Below are 15941 nucleotides of genomic sequence, written 5' to 3'. Positions count from 1 at the left end.
TAAAAATGTCAATGTCTGATTTGTAATTCAGCAAAACGAGAGAACCGATCAAAAGTCCAAATACTTGTGCATGTCAAGTATTCAAGAAAGTCAATCTTTTAATGGAAGAATTCACACCTCAAAAGCACAAATGTCCAACACAACAGCAAACGCAGAATGAGTGCAAAGAAAAGACAGACTGAGTATGTGCAGAAAGAATGTCTTTTATTTCTTTCATAATTCACTTTTGAATGCATGGGTCCTTGGTTTTTTCATCGCACAGTTAACAGGGTTAACACTTTATTCAGCTTCGTGACATTTACTTTAAACAAATTGAGGCATCTGGCAGAAGGAAATAGGTGTTGAAGTCATACTTAGTTCAACATCGTGTTTCTCAAAAGTGCAGAAGGTCAGACTAAAACACCCTCAAAACTCACTTTTCTTCCCATATAATGGACTCTGAAGCCTTTATGCGAGAGATTCTCTTCTCACGGTTCTGCTGAAGTCTCCGGAGCACCGGGGCGCTTCCACTCTCCCCCGCCCAGGGCGAAGAGCTCGAGACGGACACGGCTGCGGGTGGATCTGTGAGTGGGTGAGGAAACATCGACTTTAAGATGCAGCTCGCACAAACATTCATAACCAATCAATAAATGAAGAGGCTGCTTTTAAAGGGATAGTTCACCCAAAAATGAAAATGTGATGTTTATCTGCTTACCGTGTTCTACTGAAGAAACAAAGTCACCTACATCTTGGATGCCCTGGGGGTAAGCAGATAAACATCAAATTTTCATTTTTGGGTGAACTATCCCTTTAAGCGCCACTGTGAAAAAAACAATTTGGCCAATAAATCTGATAAAAAAAAAAAAAACACAAGCCACTACTAAACTACTAATCAAAAATCCTTTTTATCACAAAATGTATCTTTTTACAGTAAAAAAAAATATCTACAAATTGTAAGATAACTTCTACTGAGAAGCAAAACTGCATATTAAAACTTGTTTTCAGAGAGTGTGTTTTCAAGTTTATTTTTTAATACATTTTTTTTCAGTTACTTTAAGCATAAACCTTATATGGGCCTAATATTTTATTTCTTATTTACTTATAAACAGCTCTGCCATTTGGAGGTTTAGCCTACTAATGAACACTTAATGTAAAAATGAATACTAGATAAATTACGTTTTTTAATGTTTTGTGTCCTTTTTTTTTTAGACAAGTTAGTCAGTTAGAAAATAAAAAATGTAAAAAAAAAAAATCACACTTAAATATTGTAATTTTTATTAAATATTTTAGCAGTTTAATCCTCTTTATTTTATTTTCAGAAGGCAATTGCAGAATTTAGCAATATATATATATATATATATATATAGTAAATATAGTAAATTCCTCTCAGTATTTTTTAAGATTGTACACATTACATCTCAGGGGATAAAAGATAAATGAAATAGAATATTTGGATAAAACATAAGTGAAAATAAAGGATAAATAGGGATAAAAGAGCAATTAAAAAATCCTGGTGATTTTATAATTGTTAGATTATAATAAAAATTCAGAATTCACTGTTTTTATTTACTGTGTGCTTATTTTTCCAATAATAAACTTTAGAGCTGACCAGTTTTGTATAAGCTGAAGCACATTTAAATGCATTAGCAGTTTAAATGATGCTTTTCAGGCATTTGAAAGAGTAAAGAGAGAGATAGTATACCTTTGGGTTTGGATGGAGAAGGAGGGGTCCCCTTTTCATCCCCCATGGCCCTCCTCCTTCTCTGGAGCACCATCTGAAGCTCCGCCTCCCCAACATTACGGCTGAAGCGTTTTTTAGACTCCACCCTTCGAGGGCCAGGCCTCCTCGTGGAAACCTGAGGTGAACCAGCCAATAAAGTTACATTAATACAATAAGCCATGAGAGATCATGCATTTTACTATGGTTAAGAGGTGTTTTCCCTAAAACTACCTTAAATATGGTAAAATCACTAACCCACGACCCTATTATAAAATGGATGCAAACAGTAATATGATGAAACATACCAATGTTTAATAAAAAAATAACAGTGACAGTTAACACTAAAGACTGGAGTAATGATGTTGAAAATTCAGATTTGTGAATTTGAGAATTCACAATTTTTGACTGCATTTTCGGTCAAATAAATGCAGTCTTGACGAGCACCTTATATGAGAGTATATGTACTATGTATAGCCACCTAAATATATTTTAATGTCAACCTTGCAAGCAGCTAGTCTGAGTAATAAAAGTAATCAGTAGTCAATATTTTAAGAGATCTTATTTTACCAGCATCTCTTGCAATTCCAGAACAGCTGATTTCCGATTATCAGACCTCTGCTCCTGTAAATGTCAATAATTTCTGATTAATGATATTTTGTCATTTCTGAACAGTTGCTTTCTGAACACATAATTCGCAAGCAATGTATAAAGTAGTTAGGCACGTCACTACACACACATGAACTAGTCTCATAGTCAGATAAAATAGGAAACCTCCACATACTTTAAAATGCAACAGCAATCATGCTTGCAGGAAGACCTGAAAGACCACAATAATGTGTAATTGTAAACTAAAAACCTATATGAAATAGTGCAGTATCACTAACCTTCCATACATTTTCATCCTCTAACACAGCCTGAAATGAAAGCAAATGTCAAATATTTATTTCTGTTTAAACAGGCCTATGTCTATAAGGTGTATTTTGCTATTTCATTAAAATTGTTGTCCTACTGTGTGAATCATACGTGATGCGCACATGCTCATAGGATTTTTTCTGTCACACGTTCGATTATTTTCATACATAAAGTGTTGGCGCCTCACTGTACAATTTATGTTCAGCAAAACATGTAATAATTCACCAGTGACAGACCCACCTGTGGCGTTCTGAGAATAGGTTTGAGAATAATGCCTTTTTTGATTCTTTCCATCATTTCATCCACAGCTCTGGCCTTCATATCCTCCGTAATTGCGGGTTCTGTGAGAAGATCAACACAGTATTCATCGAGGATGGAAGAGCAGTGCTTGCGTTCTTTGATTTAACTTCAACTTTTAAATTATTGTATTGTTTCTTCCTGTCTGCAGTGTTGATTTTGCTTTTCACATAGTACAGGTCAGATGTAAGGTATGATTGTCTTACTCGCAGTTTGAGTGGCGCTGTTTTCTCCCTTCTTTCTGATCCTCAAAGCCTTTAATGGGCTAAAAAATACAATGGGTTTAATTTTAATGAACTTTTGAAGACTTTGCATGTGTAGTGTATTTTTATGGTTGGAATATCTAAACATTTAAAGGTGCTGAAGACTCACTCAGTGACAGCTGAAGATGGAGGAGGAGGTGGAGGAGGAGGAGGTGCTGGCGGCACCAGTGATGGTGGATCAGCTGGATTTTCCTTTGCCTCATTCAGCTGGATAGATTGAATGGAAGGAAGTTGCTCCATCTCTTTCAGTTTATCCTTGAGCAGCTTGACTAGTTGCGAAATAAGTGATTAAAATTGCAATCAAAATATCATTCATTTTATAACAAAATAATATTTTCATGGCTCTTTCAAAGCTGGAAACATAATGGAGATCTTAAGCATGTTTAATGTAAGCATCGGCTTATATTACTCAAACTGTCTCTATTTCTCCTAAAACATCCATAAAATCCTAAGTAAATGCAGTATAGTGCTATAAAATTAATGTAAAAAGCAGCGTTGTTCATTTGGTCTTAGAAGAGCATAATGAAAGATGTTGTATTTCGTATGGAGACTTTGATTGCAGACTTGGCCAACATGAGGTTGAGACATTGTTGAAACGTCTTTTAGATGGACATGTCCGAGATCTTTTCTCAGAAGAAAAGTCTGAGAAGCAACTCATTGAGCTGAGATCTCATGTGTGCTTTGTCTTGCCTTTAAGGGCTCTTTTATATAATATACCCCCGGTTTCACAGACAAGGCTTAAGCCTAGTCCTAGACTAAAATGTAAATCTGAGCTGTTTCAACTGAAAGAAACTTGCACTGACTGATCTTAAAACATGTCAGTGCCTTTGTTTTGTCTTAAGATGCACACCAGTAATGCTTTTTTCTAAGGCATGTTTATAAAAATTACTTAAATGTCCTTATTGAACTATGGCCTAATCCTGGCTAAGCCCTGTCTAAGAAACTGGGCCAATAAGGTCCTAACACTTTTTCAGCATCATAATCTACACTGTAAAAAAAATCCGTAAAATCTACGGTAAAAAAAATACGGTAACAACGTTTTAGGTTTTACGGTTTTAACTTAAATTTACAGTTAAATACCGTAATTTCATTAACTGATATAATGTTAATATACCAACCTATTGAAGTACTTAAAACTGTTTTGTACCTTTGTAATACACTGCTAACCACCAAATGCAGGTGGTGATGAGAAAGTCACATGATGAACCAAAGCCCATCAGAAGCAGCTTTTAAATAATAACATATATAGAAGGTGCACCGTATCGTTCACACAGACATTAAACACCATCATGGTGACACACATGAAACTGAAATAATGCAATAAACATTCATTTAACAGCATTAGGTGTAACACACAACCCTAATATACAAAACTGATAAGAAAAAACTAAGAAACATAGCTATTTCAACAAAAAAACATCAAATTTGAAATGTAACGCAGGGAATTCTGGGAATGTCAATTTACGGTTATTCACTGTTTTTTTCACTTCCAAAAACGGTATACTACTGTAAAATGTCCAATACAGTTTTTTCACCGTATATAGTAGGGGAATTTACCATTAACCATTTAACAGGTTTTTACTGTAGCATTTTTACAGTCTTTTACCGTTAACGGTCATTTATATACGGTCAGTCTTATACCGTTAACGGTCATTTTTTACAGTGTAGATTTGTATTTTTTTTTTTTAATAAGACCTACTTTCCTCCTGAAGTGCAGTTACAGATTGTTTCGAGTCTCTCAGCTGAATCTCAGTCTCGCTCCTCTCTTTCTCACTGATCTCCAGCTTTGTTCTTACTGCAGCCAGATCGGACAGAGAGTTGAGATCCTGAGCTGCTGTCTGAGACATCTGTATAGACAGATACAATTAAAGCTGATTCAAATATCACATGACGGTTGATATTTTAGGATTGTTTTCACTGAAAATCCACACGCTACCTCCACAACTAAGTAATTATTTAATTATTATAATAATTATTTAAGTGTAAACCGACACATTCACCTGGTTTTGGTAATAGAGTCGTATCTCTTCCAGAGCTTTGCAGATTTTAGTCACTTGACTCAGAGCCTGTTGTAGTTGTTTCTCATTCTCTGCATTCTGAATCTGTCTCTGGGTTTCCTGCTGTTTCACCAGCATCTGTAGGGAAAAAACAATCACTTGATCAATCAGTCTATCAATCATCCATCTATCAATACACCAAACTTCAAATCTCTCTTCAAATGTCCAAAGTTTTCAAACTACAGAAGGTCTAAATATACTTCAGAATAATTTTTTTTTTTACAAGCCAACATTCAAAGTTAATTTTAAAGACCTTTCCAACATTTTATTTTATTTGTTGAGTTAACAACAAATAAACTCAACAAACTTGAGTTAACATGTTAATTATTCATGCAGCGAATTATCAGAAAAACTTTCATTCAGCAGAACAAAACCTCAATAGAATTAGTTCAGTTTGGGAAACCAAAAATCAAACCATCCATTATCTCCCTAAAATTTTAGATAACAAGAAACGTACTTGTTGAAAAGCAGAAACGGCGAGCAGGAAAGGGAAGTGCGAGTTTGTCATGTGTCGGGCTGTTTGGACTCTCACTTCTCACCTCCATTCACTGCCCTTTCGGCTTGCAAGAAGAGCAGACCTAAACCACCAAACGCGACCCCTGCGGAGGTGCAATTACAAGGAAAAGCGCATGTGCTTGACGAGTAAATGGGTGCCTCTCTTTGTGTGATGACGGCCTGTATTTTCTCCCTTTCGAATTAGTCCGTCATTAGGCTCTCTGTGACTGGAAAAAAACACTGAACGTGAAAAAGATGAATGTGTTTTCAAAACACAGGGAAAACAGACAAACGGAAGGGGTGGCGATAAAGAATGTCATTCAAGCTGTGTGGTGTGTGGCCGCACATTCAGAATGAGTTTGAGTGGTGCGCGAACTGTCGGGGGTCCCTTTCACAGGTGAAGGCCCCCTGTTGGGACCAACCATTATGTCTGTGTCTGCAAATGGGGAACAATACACATAGCCGACAAAAAGGAAGTGTCAAACAAGGACAGGGGTTTAAAGAGCTGCCGATTTTCAAACTGCCATCTCGATTTGTGCTAATTACCGCAGGAAGAGACGAGGGATGCAAAGACAGATGCCACTTTTAAGCGGAGATGCTCATTTAGACTGAATGAACGCTAAACCTACTGGTATTAACAGAGCCAGCTGGACTGGCATGGTCAAAGAGTGTGTGTTATCTCAATCCAGTGTTTTCATTAATGCAGGTTCACAGCTGTGAGTGTGAATTGACCGGATCCAGCCCAAATCTCCCAAGGCCCTTGTACACACTTGAACCAATTGGAGACACTGCACTTCCTCCCATATTGATTCAGATATTGTCATGTTGTCAGCCAGGACATGTAGGCCTCTGAGCGAGAAGTGTGTTTTTATGTCCAGATTATTTCACTGAGCTGTTAGGTAACTATCATAAGATTATGTATCAGTATCTGTTATGTTTCTTGCAATTTTAACAATTTTTTTACTTAATGTCTTATGCCTCTGTTGATTATTTTTTTATATTTTTTTTACGTAAATCAAACTTTGAATTACCATTGAGTATGAAATGTGCTATACAAATGAACTGGTCCTTAATCTAAAAACTTGAATAAAGTCACATGTTAATGGAGTTAAGGTGCAGCCACATTTACCGGTGCTCAGCGAAATTTTGTGGCGATCAGTCCAGTCATTTCAATAGAAATAGTCCTTTTGAACATTTCCGGGTTTCTCAGCAGCAGAAGTTGTCAAAGTTGGGCAAACTTCAAGAGCGTGGGAGAGTAGCCTACCACAAATATATTTTTTGCATCCCTATTTGATCAAATAGCAAAAGAAAAACTCCACTATATTGTTTTCACGACTTTCAATCAAAGGAAAAAAATCAGAGAGACTGATAAGGGCAGTCAGAAGAGAGACTGATGTCAAATTTACCGTCCCTCCAATAGACATTGCATTAGAAACACCCTCGCATTAGTGTTAACTAGTTTTTTTGTAATTTGATGCAAAGGTGATATAATACAACGTATAGTGTTATAAATGTAGGCTACATACATAAAAAAAAAAAAACTGAAATATCAAAAACTTTCGAGGATTTATGATGCTGATGATCGCTGAGTTGAAACGTGTCATTTTGTGTAATTTCACTTGTGTTCAAGTTGAGCGCACCTTTAAATTGATTTTTAAATAGGCCACTGGTAACCGGTAAAATGTCGAGTCGTTACTGATTTTTTTCACGCAAAAAATATCAAATAATTTATCACAATAAACCTTAAAAACCACACCGCTTCATGTTAGTCGCGCGCTCTTTTGAACGGTTTAAAGGGGTCATATGATGCGATTTCAATTTTTCCTTTCTCTTTGGAGTGTTACAAGCTCTTGGTGCATAAAGAAGATCTGTAAAGTTGCAAAGACTAAAGTCTCAAATCCAAAGAGATATTCTTTATAAAAGTTAAGAGTCAGCCACGCCTACCTAAAACGCCTCGTTCTAACACGCCCCCACATGTCTACGTCACTATGTGGGAAGATTTGCATAACGCCGCCCAAATGTTCACGCAAAGAAGGAAGGCTTTACTTTTATTCTCGCTGTAGTATTGTTGTTGCCGCCGCCATGTTGTGAAGATGCTGTGTGCTTCGTCGTTCCGCAACATTTTTCTCAATAACTCATAATTATAAAGCTGTTATGGAGAGCGGTTATCACTGGGAATTATCAAAACTTTATCGTCATAAAACTTAATGTAGCCTACATGACGAAAGGCGATCGTATTTACATCCAAACAGAAATGAGTCCACACTGAACTGAGCTGAAAGTATATTGATAAACTACTCAAGGCAAGCGAATTCAGTCAGATTTACCAACTAAAGTGCTGTTTGTCTGCCTGTCACTGCATGTGGAACAGACAGACGTTCGTCAATGGGTGAGTAGTTCGCTCCATCATTATTTGCCGCTTTATATAAAACCCTATGTTGTTAAATATAGTGTATTTCCATTGTTATCTGTTGGGTTCAGTGTCTTCACCGCGGTAAACTAGGCTCTGCGTTGTGAATGAATACGAGACAGACTGTATAAAAGAGATAAACACTTAATGCTCGCAGACTAGAGTAGAAAGGCTTCAAGATATGTAACTTAGCAGTCCAATGTTTGCTTAATATCCTATTGAACTGATCCCTGCCACTTTTGATATCCCATGAACCACTGCGAGCGGTTGGTGGTTGCTTGAAAGAATAAAATGGCCTCTTAAAGGCATTTGAAAAGTAGTAAATTCATTCATAAACGTCTGTCTTTAACCTATGATTCCATTTATAGTGAAAACATAAGCATTGTAGTCATTAAATATTTGCTTAGTTATGAATAAAGCACAACACTCTAGTTTGTTTTTGATCATCAGTAGCAGAGTTTATGGTGTCTGCATGTCTGAAATCAGTTTTCTTCATACAAAAAATGTGTAATTAAGTCAGTGGTTCCCAATCCTGGTCCTGAAGGCACCCCAACACTGCACGTTTTGCATGTCTACTTAATCAAACACACCTCAGGACCGAGTTTGGATAGCCCTGCTCTACCAAGACCTGAAACTGAGAAAACTGAGTCAGAGAAAGAAGACATGAAAAATATATGGTGTTGGGGTTCCTCCAGGACCAGGTTTGGGAACCACTGAATTAAGTAACTACACTTCTTCACACACAAAACCTGTCTGTTTTTCTATGATTTGTTTCCTTTTTACTGTGCGCTCCGTATCAGATCTTTGATTCTTTTACGATCTTATGATGATTTTTAGGCACTGCAGTTAAAATGCTGTTGCTGCAAATTCCAGTTTTTCTGCATTGTATTTTGGTACTCAAATCATCTGTTGACTACTCATCATACTTTACACCTAAACTGCATGGAGTCATTGCACATGGTATTTCATAACATTGTGTTTGGCTTTGATGTTGGAAAAAAATGTAATTATTTTACGAGGTGGCAAATAATGTTTCATATGGAAACAAATAATTTTTTAGAAAAAAGCATGTGTGAATGTCCACCCCTAAACCTAACCATCAGTGGGGACGTAAGCAGATTGTACAAAAACTTAAGAATAAGATTGTTGCCATGAGATTGTGTTGGACCTCGTATGTCAGAGCGTCCCAAACTTGAACATGCTCAAACGGTTAACGTTTATGGCTTTGTTCACCCATAATACAGAACTTTTCACGGCAATGTTCTCAAGTCAGCAAACTTGAGCTGTAGCTGGTTTTGGGCATTTTTGCTACTAAACAAAAACAACTGTTACATTTGCAGATAATGCGGTGTGAGTGAAAGCACCTATTTAAAAGAGTACCTGGTGTGCAAACACTTCGGCATGCTGCCTGAGTCCTTGCTCCATTTCGAACTTCTGAGACATCTCTGTAAACTCTTCTGTAACCAGCTGGGAGACTGGAGCACGAACATACAGAGAAACTACCATGAATCTTTTGATCTGAGGGTGCTCATTAATGGTAGAATATATTCAGCTGACTCGCCTCTCTTCATTTTATTCACAGTCCTGCTCTGCTTCCTCAGAAGGGCCTCTTTCTCTCTGACCTCCAACACCAACTTATGAATAGAATAAGAGTTTGAAGTTTAATAACATTCAATGTTTTAGGATTTTAAACTACATATAATGAAAGTAGAGCACTGACGAGACCCATAAAGATCCCTATATTGAAGAAACACTGTTAATAGTTGCCATTACCATTTTGGGGCAAAGCATTAATTGTTTTGCCAGAAATTATGACCACAACTGTATGCATGTCTCATATGCAGACACTAGGCCATTATACCTTGTCCTTCAAATCTTCCTTCTCTTTCTTTAGAAGCTCCACCTGTGCAGTGAGTTGAATTTTTTCTCCAAGTAATCGGTCTACAGATGACTGTAGTTCTGTACAAAAATGACGAAAAAAAAAAAAAATGAGCCAAAATCTTCACTTTCTCTATTCGTGGACAGGTTTATAGGAATGTATATTTTTGCTTTAAAGGCTTGTGTTATTTACAAATTAGGCTACCTCTAATTTGATTCTGACTCATGAGAAGCGGATCTTCACTGTTCTCTTCCTCAGAGACCGTTTCAGAGCTGGGATCAGCCTCGGGGTCCAGGTTCAGGATAGAGAAATTTTCTGGCATTTCTGGAATCAGGGGAAGTATGGCTTGGCTTTGCCTCTTTAATGCCTTGAAATCTTTATTCACCTGTGGGTTCAAAAGTCTCAAAGATTGAGAACGGGTGGCATGATGACTTTTACCAATATCAGCCTCAATATCACTTGCCCCTTTATTTATTAATCCAATACGAACAATATACTATACAATTTTAAAGGTGAACAGTGTATGGCACCATTGGCCAGGCCCATAATCTGCCCTTGAGTTGAACTCACTCTTAAATCAAGACTCCAGCAATGCCATTGTAGAACCATTTTTGGTTCCCTAAAGAGCCTTTAAGTGTAAGCAGTTCTTAAAAGAAGCATTTTTTTCTTACTGCAAAGAATTTAAAAATCAATCATTTTAAAATGTAAAAATTAAAAATCAATTTAAAAAATCTAAAACTTTTTCCACAAAAAAATAACCTTTTGTGGAATGGAAAGTTTCCATGGATGTTAAAGGAATAGATAAACTGACAGTTTGGTAAAAATGTACACACCCTCAGGCCATCCAAGATGAGTTTGTTTCTTCATGGAAACGTAGGAGAAATGTAGCACTACATCAGTTGCTCACCAGTGGATCCTCTGCAGTGAATGGGTGCCGTCAGAATGAGGGTGGATAAAAGCTGATAAAAAATCACAATCCACAAGTAATCCACACCACTCCAGTCCATCAATTAAGGTCTTGTGAAGCAAAAGGCTGTGTATTTGTAAGAAACAAATCCATCCTTCAAGACATTTTTAACTTCAAACTGCTGCTTCCGGGTAAAATCTGAGTCCACTATTAATAATATTGCTTTTTCCAGTGAAAACGTCATCTCATCTGAATCAGGAGAGAAATATGCACAAATCAAGCACCTTTTATAAGCCAAAGTAGTCCAAAGCAGCTCTAAACAAACACGTGCTTGGATTTTAATGTGAGAGGACAACAAGGGATGGACTTTTCACTGCGGAACCGTCATTATGGATTAAGGACTTGTATTTTGGCCAGACTCAAATGATTAAAGTTAAAATGCTTTAATGGTTGATTTGTTTCTCACAAACATGTAGTTTTTCACTTCACAAGATGTTAATTGATGGACTGGCGTGGTGTGGGTTACTTGTGGATTATTGTGATGTTTTTATCAGCTGTTTGGACTTTCATTCTGACGGCACCCATTCACTGCAGAGAATCCATTGGTGCATTGGTGAGCAAGTGATGTAATGCAAAATTTCTTCAAATCTGTTATGATGAAGAAACAAACTCATCTACATCTTGGATGGCCTGAGAGAGAGAGTAAAGTTTTAGCAAATTAAAAATTTTGGGTGAACTATTCCTTTAAAGGTTCTTCATGGAACCATAGATGCCAATAAAGACTTAATTTTTTAGAGTGTTGGATTAATGACTCAGTTTGGAGAATGTCATAGCTTGTAATCAATATAGGGATGTGAAATAATCAACAGAACAAATACAAGCCGTTAGACTTGTGAGAAAAGAGAAGTGTACCTACCTTCAGTGCAAAGGACTCTGCGGTCTCCCTGCACGATCGCTCAATCTGAAACTGCATCTCTAACACATCCAGCTCCTTGAGCAGTTGAGCAGACGCTGAAAGTAGTTACATAAATCACGTTTGCACATTTTCAGTGACACTTTAAGTAGTTTGCTGCACTTATGTTGCACAGTTATTCTAAGGTTTAGCCAGTGATAGTTAAGTTTTGCAAGCCTTTCATAGTGAGACTCTTAAATGCGTTGAAATATGAGGATATTGCAATTCCAAAAGACTCCCACTAATATCTCACCCTCCTCCATCCTTGACAGCTTTTCATTCGCCTCATCTCGCTCTTTCTCCAGAATCTCGCACTGTATAGCAAATTGAACACAATATATAAAACTTCATTGCACAATAAGTGGGTGAAGCACTTAAGCAAGTTTTTTTTTTTGTTGTTGCTGCAAAAAAATCATTGCATACTAGCATAACAGGACAGATTTTGAATCATTATGTGCAACTTTATATTGTTTTTGAGGATCTCACAATTGCAAATTTATGTCTCATATTGCATCTCGTAGTTGTGACGAGGAGGCCTCCAAAGAGGTTGATTTGATTCTCTTCCATATAGCTCTTACTATTTCTATAATATGCATTAAGAATATTGTACAAAGCAGATTTTTTGCATTAGCAGATGACCAAAATGTGTGGCATTCAGTAGAACTCATTGTGTAGATGATCATATCATAAATGTTTAAAACGCTTATCAATGCATGCTGTTTTACATACTATTTTGTTTATAATGTACACTAAGAAGTGCTCTCTAATGCCATTCAGAAATTACCTCAATGTCTATTTCATCTTCTGAAGACAGGGTGTTCTCCTCTTCAGAATCTAAGAGGCAACAGCTGAAGTTTTCAGGTTGTTCATCTGTTTCATACACTATATTTACAGTATTAATAAAAGGCAGCCATGTTTTTGTATGACCATTTGTTTTTATTATCCAGTAGACTAAAAAACAATTTTGAGAGTTTGAATGTTTAGGCAAATTAAAGCGAGAAAAAAGTGAATGTATCCAACCTGAAATTCTTTCGTCTGCTTCAAGATTCCACATAATTTCTCAAGCTTCTTTTTACCATCTGCTCTTCTAGATCCCTCTGTTTCTGCGTCTGTCACTCGGGAGGAAGAACTGAAACTAACTTCAGTGTACAGCTATGCTTATTATTCTTCCCATTTTGTTACGTAAATTGATTCAAAAGTTCATTCTGCTTTGCCCTTTATGGTTAACTGAGTCAACAATGACTATTTAGAAAGGATGTGATAAAGTAACCATCATCATTTGTCGGTAGATGTGCTCAGCCCTTGTGAAAACATGGGCAGCCTTGGTTTAGTGACACAGTGTTATCTGAACAAATGATTAAAAGCAATTTTTAAGCAAAATACATTTGATGATTATTTGACTTTTGCACTTTTTTTCTGGAAAAGGTTGAATTTTACAGTGTACACTCTAAAAATGCTGGGTTAAAAACAACCCAACTTGGGTTATTTGGCAACCCAGCGCTGGGTAAATATTGGACCGAACACATGCTGGGTTATTTTGACCCAGCTTGGTTGGGTTAAACGTTTTTACCCACCATGCTAGGTTGTTTAATTTAAGTCATCTATTGTTTAAAATTATTATATTGCTGGCTTAAAATGGGCTGGGAATTAAAAGTCACAGACAGAATTACTATAGGCAACAGCAATAATCAAAAGATGAATATGTATTAAGCAAGAACACCCATGGACAAAATACAAGACGAATTTATTTGGGTGAATACAGCATAGTTTACAATATTACATACATTTAAACTAATTTAACAAGCATTTTAGAAATAAAAAAGGCACATTTAAAAGTAGCATTTTAATTTAAGTGTATTCAACCGCTCTCTGTAATCACTTTTTACCGAAACAGTGCTAATTCTCATGCTGGTGTGTGGCCGAAATCTGAGCCGGTGAAGGCATTTCACCGGCTACAGCATTTCCTGTGTTCTTCTTATACTTTGTGTCATTGCAAAATTCATATTCTTTTGACCGTCTTTTCCATTGGAAAACTGTCTCTGGTCAAACGTTGTGACCTTGAAAAGTGTATAAATGCAAAACTATGTAAAGGGCAGAGAGAAAAGTTGATGCAGTCTGGCATGTAACATTAAAAATGAACTTATTCAGTTTGTTTGGTCTTAAGAGTTATACAAAGTCAATCGAAAGGCTGCCTACACATCCAATATGCCTTGTGCATATTGACCGTACATAAAGACAGATCTAATTTAGTTTTGATCTATTCTATATAATAGCTTGCTCAGTGTTATAGAGAGATGAGCTGCAGGATTATGGATGTTGTTTCTTCATACACACTTTTTCTACAATCGGTGATCTCATATGTCTCAGTAAACAAAATCAGCTTTATCTGATGATACCAGAGCTAGTCTATAGCATTCAGCAGGCCATTGAAATATATGGACTATAGTGGATGCTTGACATTCAAAAAATGTAAAGCATTTTTTGTTAAGTATTTCACAAAGTTAACTTAATTTAATTTTGTGAGAAAAAAGTCAAGCAGCTTGTGCATATTGGGCACCCACTATAGTCTGCCTGAGAAAAGAAAAGAATTTAACTAAAACTCTTAAACTTAACTTAAAAATGTTAATGTCTTTTTTTTTTTCTTTTTTTTTTAAATAGTCAATTGCATGATGTCCTTTGGAGTGTCCATAACTGGTGTCTAGAATATTTAGAGTTAGAATAATTGAGAATAATAATTATTTTTATGCTTTATTTGCATGATCTTTAGAAGAGACTGGGATTAATTTAATATTCACTTTTAATATTACTGAGTAGTTTCAATTGAAATGCATCCAAAACTTTATTCTTGACATTCAAAACATTTTAAATATATACATAGATTTTTATAATATATATATTTTGTTACATTTCTCAAAAAGTAAAATGATTTATTTTCCTCAGGCAGAAAATGTCATATTATATTATTAAATAGTTATTATTTTAAATAGAGTGCCCATGACTAGTTTAAACATTTTAGTTTAGTTTTAGTCTAATTATTATTTTTCGATATCTATTGAAAGGATTAGTTGGTCATTATTTTTTATTAAAATAGAAGTGTCCGAGATCAAGATATAGTTCAAAAACTAGCCAGTGCAGACTGGGATTAATTTTAATATTCACTTGTAATATTACTAAGCAGTTTTAATTGAAATGCATCCAAACTTGCTTGACATTTTGTCAAAATGCCCTTTAGAAAGACTATTGTGGATGTCCAATGTGCACAAGCAGCATATGATTTAAGAATAATTGTGAGAATAATACTAAGAATAATTGATGATAATAATTGTGTTTATGCGTTATGCAGGATCTTTATAGTTGTCAGGACCATGGACTGTCTGTCATATTTTGCCCCTGTTTCTGTTCCCTTATTTGGTGATGTTCCTGTCCTCGTTTTGTTAATTAGTTTGATTAGTCATCCCATACACCTGTGTTTCCTCAATCATCCCCTGTATTTAAGTCCTAGTCTGTGCAGTCTGTCTCTGTCGGTTCTGCTTATGTTCATGTGTTTCCTGCCGTTCCCAGTGTTAGATGTACCCTGTGTTTCTTGGATTAAAGACTGTTAAGTTTATTCCTCGTCTCCATCGTTCCTCGCCATCACCAGAGGCGGACAAAGTACTCAACTCCATTACTTGAGTGAAAGTACAGATACTGCTGGTCAAATATTACTCCATTACAAGTAAAAGTTGTAAAGACAGATTTTTACTGAAGTAAAAGTACAGAAGTACTTGCTTTTAAAAGTACTTAAGTACCAAAAATAAATCTCCTTTCTTATGTCAATGCACTGTTTTATTGTATGTAATACTTCCAATACTTCTGAAGCAACTTAGAATACATTACACCTACTGAATACAGTACAGTGAAATCCTGTAAATACAGAGTGATAAGGAAGAAAAACAAATCAAACCTGCTTTAAAACCCAGCAACACAACTGTAGCTGTACAACTTTACAACAGCAACACTGCTTTAACAAAAAAGCAAAACAGCAACAGACTTATTTGACAGACATCAAAACAAACATTTTAAAAATGCTG

At 36.0% G+C, this 15941-nt stretch overlaps 1 protein-coding gene and 2 long non-coding RNA genes across 3 annotated transcripts in view; 2 read left to right on the top strand and 1 right to left on the bottom strand.

The window, feature by feature from the left end:
• Positions 1-208: 208 nt before the first annotated feature.
• Positions 209-13201, bottom strand: LOC107697475 (shootin-1-like). The gene is made up of 17 exons (XM_016498285.1): positions 12892-13201; positions 12656-12705; positions 12125-12185; positions 11836-11930; positions 10217-10397; positions 9995-10092; positions 9695-9767; positions 9514-9608; positions 5172-5306; positions 4871-5018; positions 3281-3440; positions 3115-3173; positions 2852-2952; positions 2584-2613; positions 2267-2320; positions 1682-1835; positions 209-561 (listed from the first exon to the last, which is right to left on the bottom strand). The coding sequence occupies exons 1-17, from the start codon at positions 12923-12925 to the stop codon at positions 413-415; spliced, it is 1677 nt and encodes a 558-aa protein (XP_016353771.1). The 5' UTR covers positions 12926-13201; the 3' UTR covers positions 209-412.
• The window catches only part of LOC107697476 (uncharacterized), a 63653-nt gene continuing 56440 nt past the window's right edge, over positions 8729-15941 (top strand). Inside the window, exon 1 of the long non-coding RNA XR_001635195.1 lies at positions 8729-8855. This is a non-coding gene — a long non-coding RNA (uncharacterized LOC107697476). The remainder of the gene's footprint in view (positions 8856-15941) is intronic.
• The window catches only part of LOC107697477 (uncharacterized), a 19494-nt gene continuing 13712 nt past the window's right edge, over positions 10160-15941 (top strand). The window contains exons 1-2 of the long non-coding RNA XR_001635196.1: positions 10160-10170; positions 13370-13375. This is a non-coding gene — a long non-coding RNA (uncharacterized LOC107697477). The remainder of the gene's footprint in view (positions 10171-13369; positions 13376-15941) is intronic.

Source organism: Sinocyclocheilus anshuiensis, unplaced genomic scaffold, assembly GCF_001515605.1.
Source record: "Sinocyclocheilus anshuiensis isolate Anshui unplaced genomic scaffold, SAMN03320099.WGS_v1.1 scaffold1806, whole genome shotgun sequence".
In the NCBI taxonomy this organism is placed as follows: Eukaryota; Metazoa; Chordata; class Actinopteri; order Cypriniformes; family Cyprinidae; genus Sinocyclocheilus; species Sinocyclocheilus anshuiensis.
Note: the sequence above shows the minus strand (reverse complement) of the source record. Positions and strands in the feature narration are given on the sequence as shown.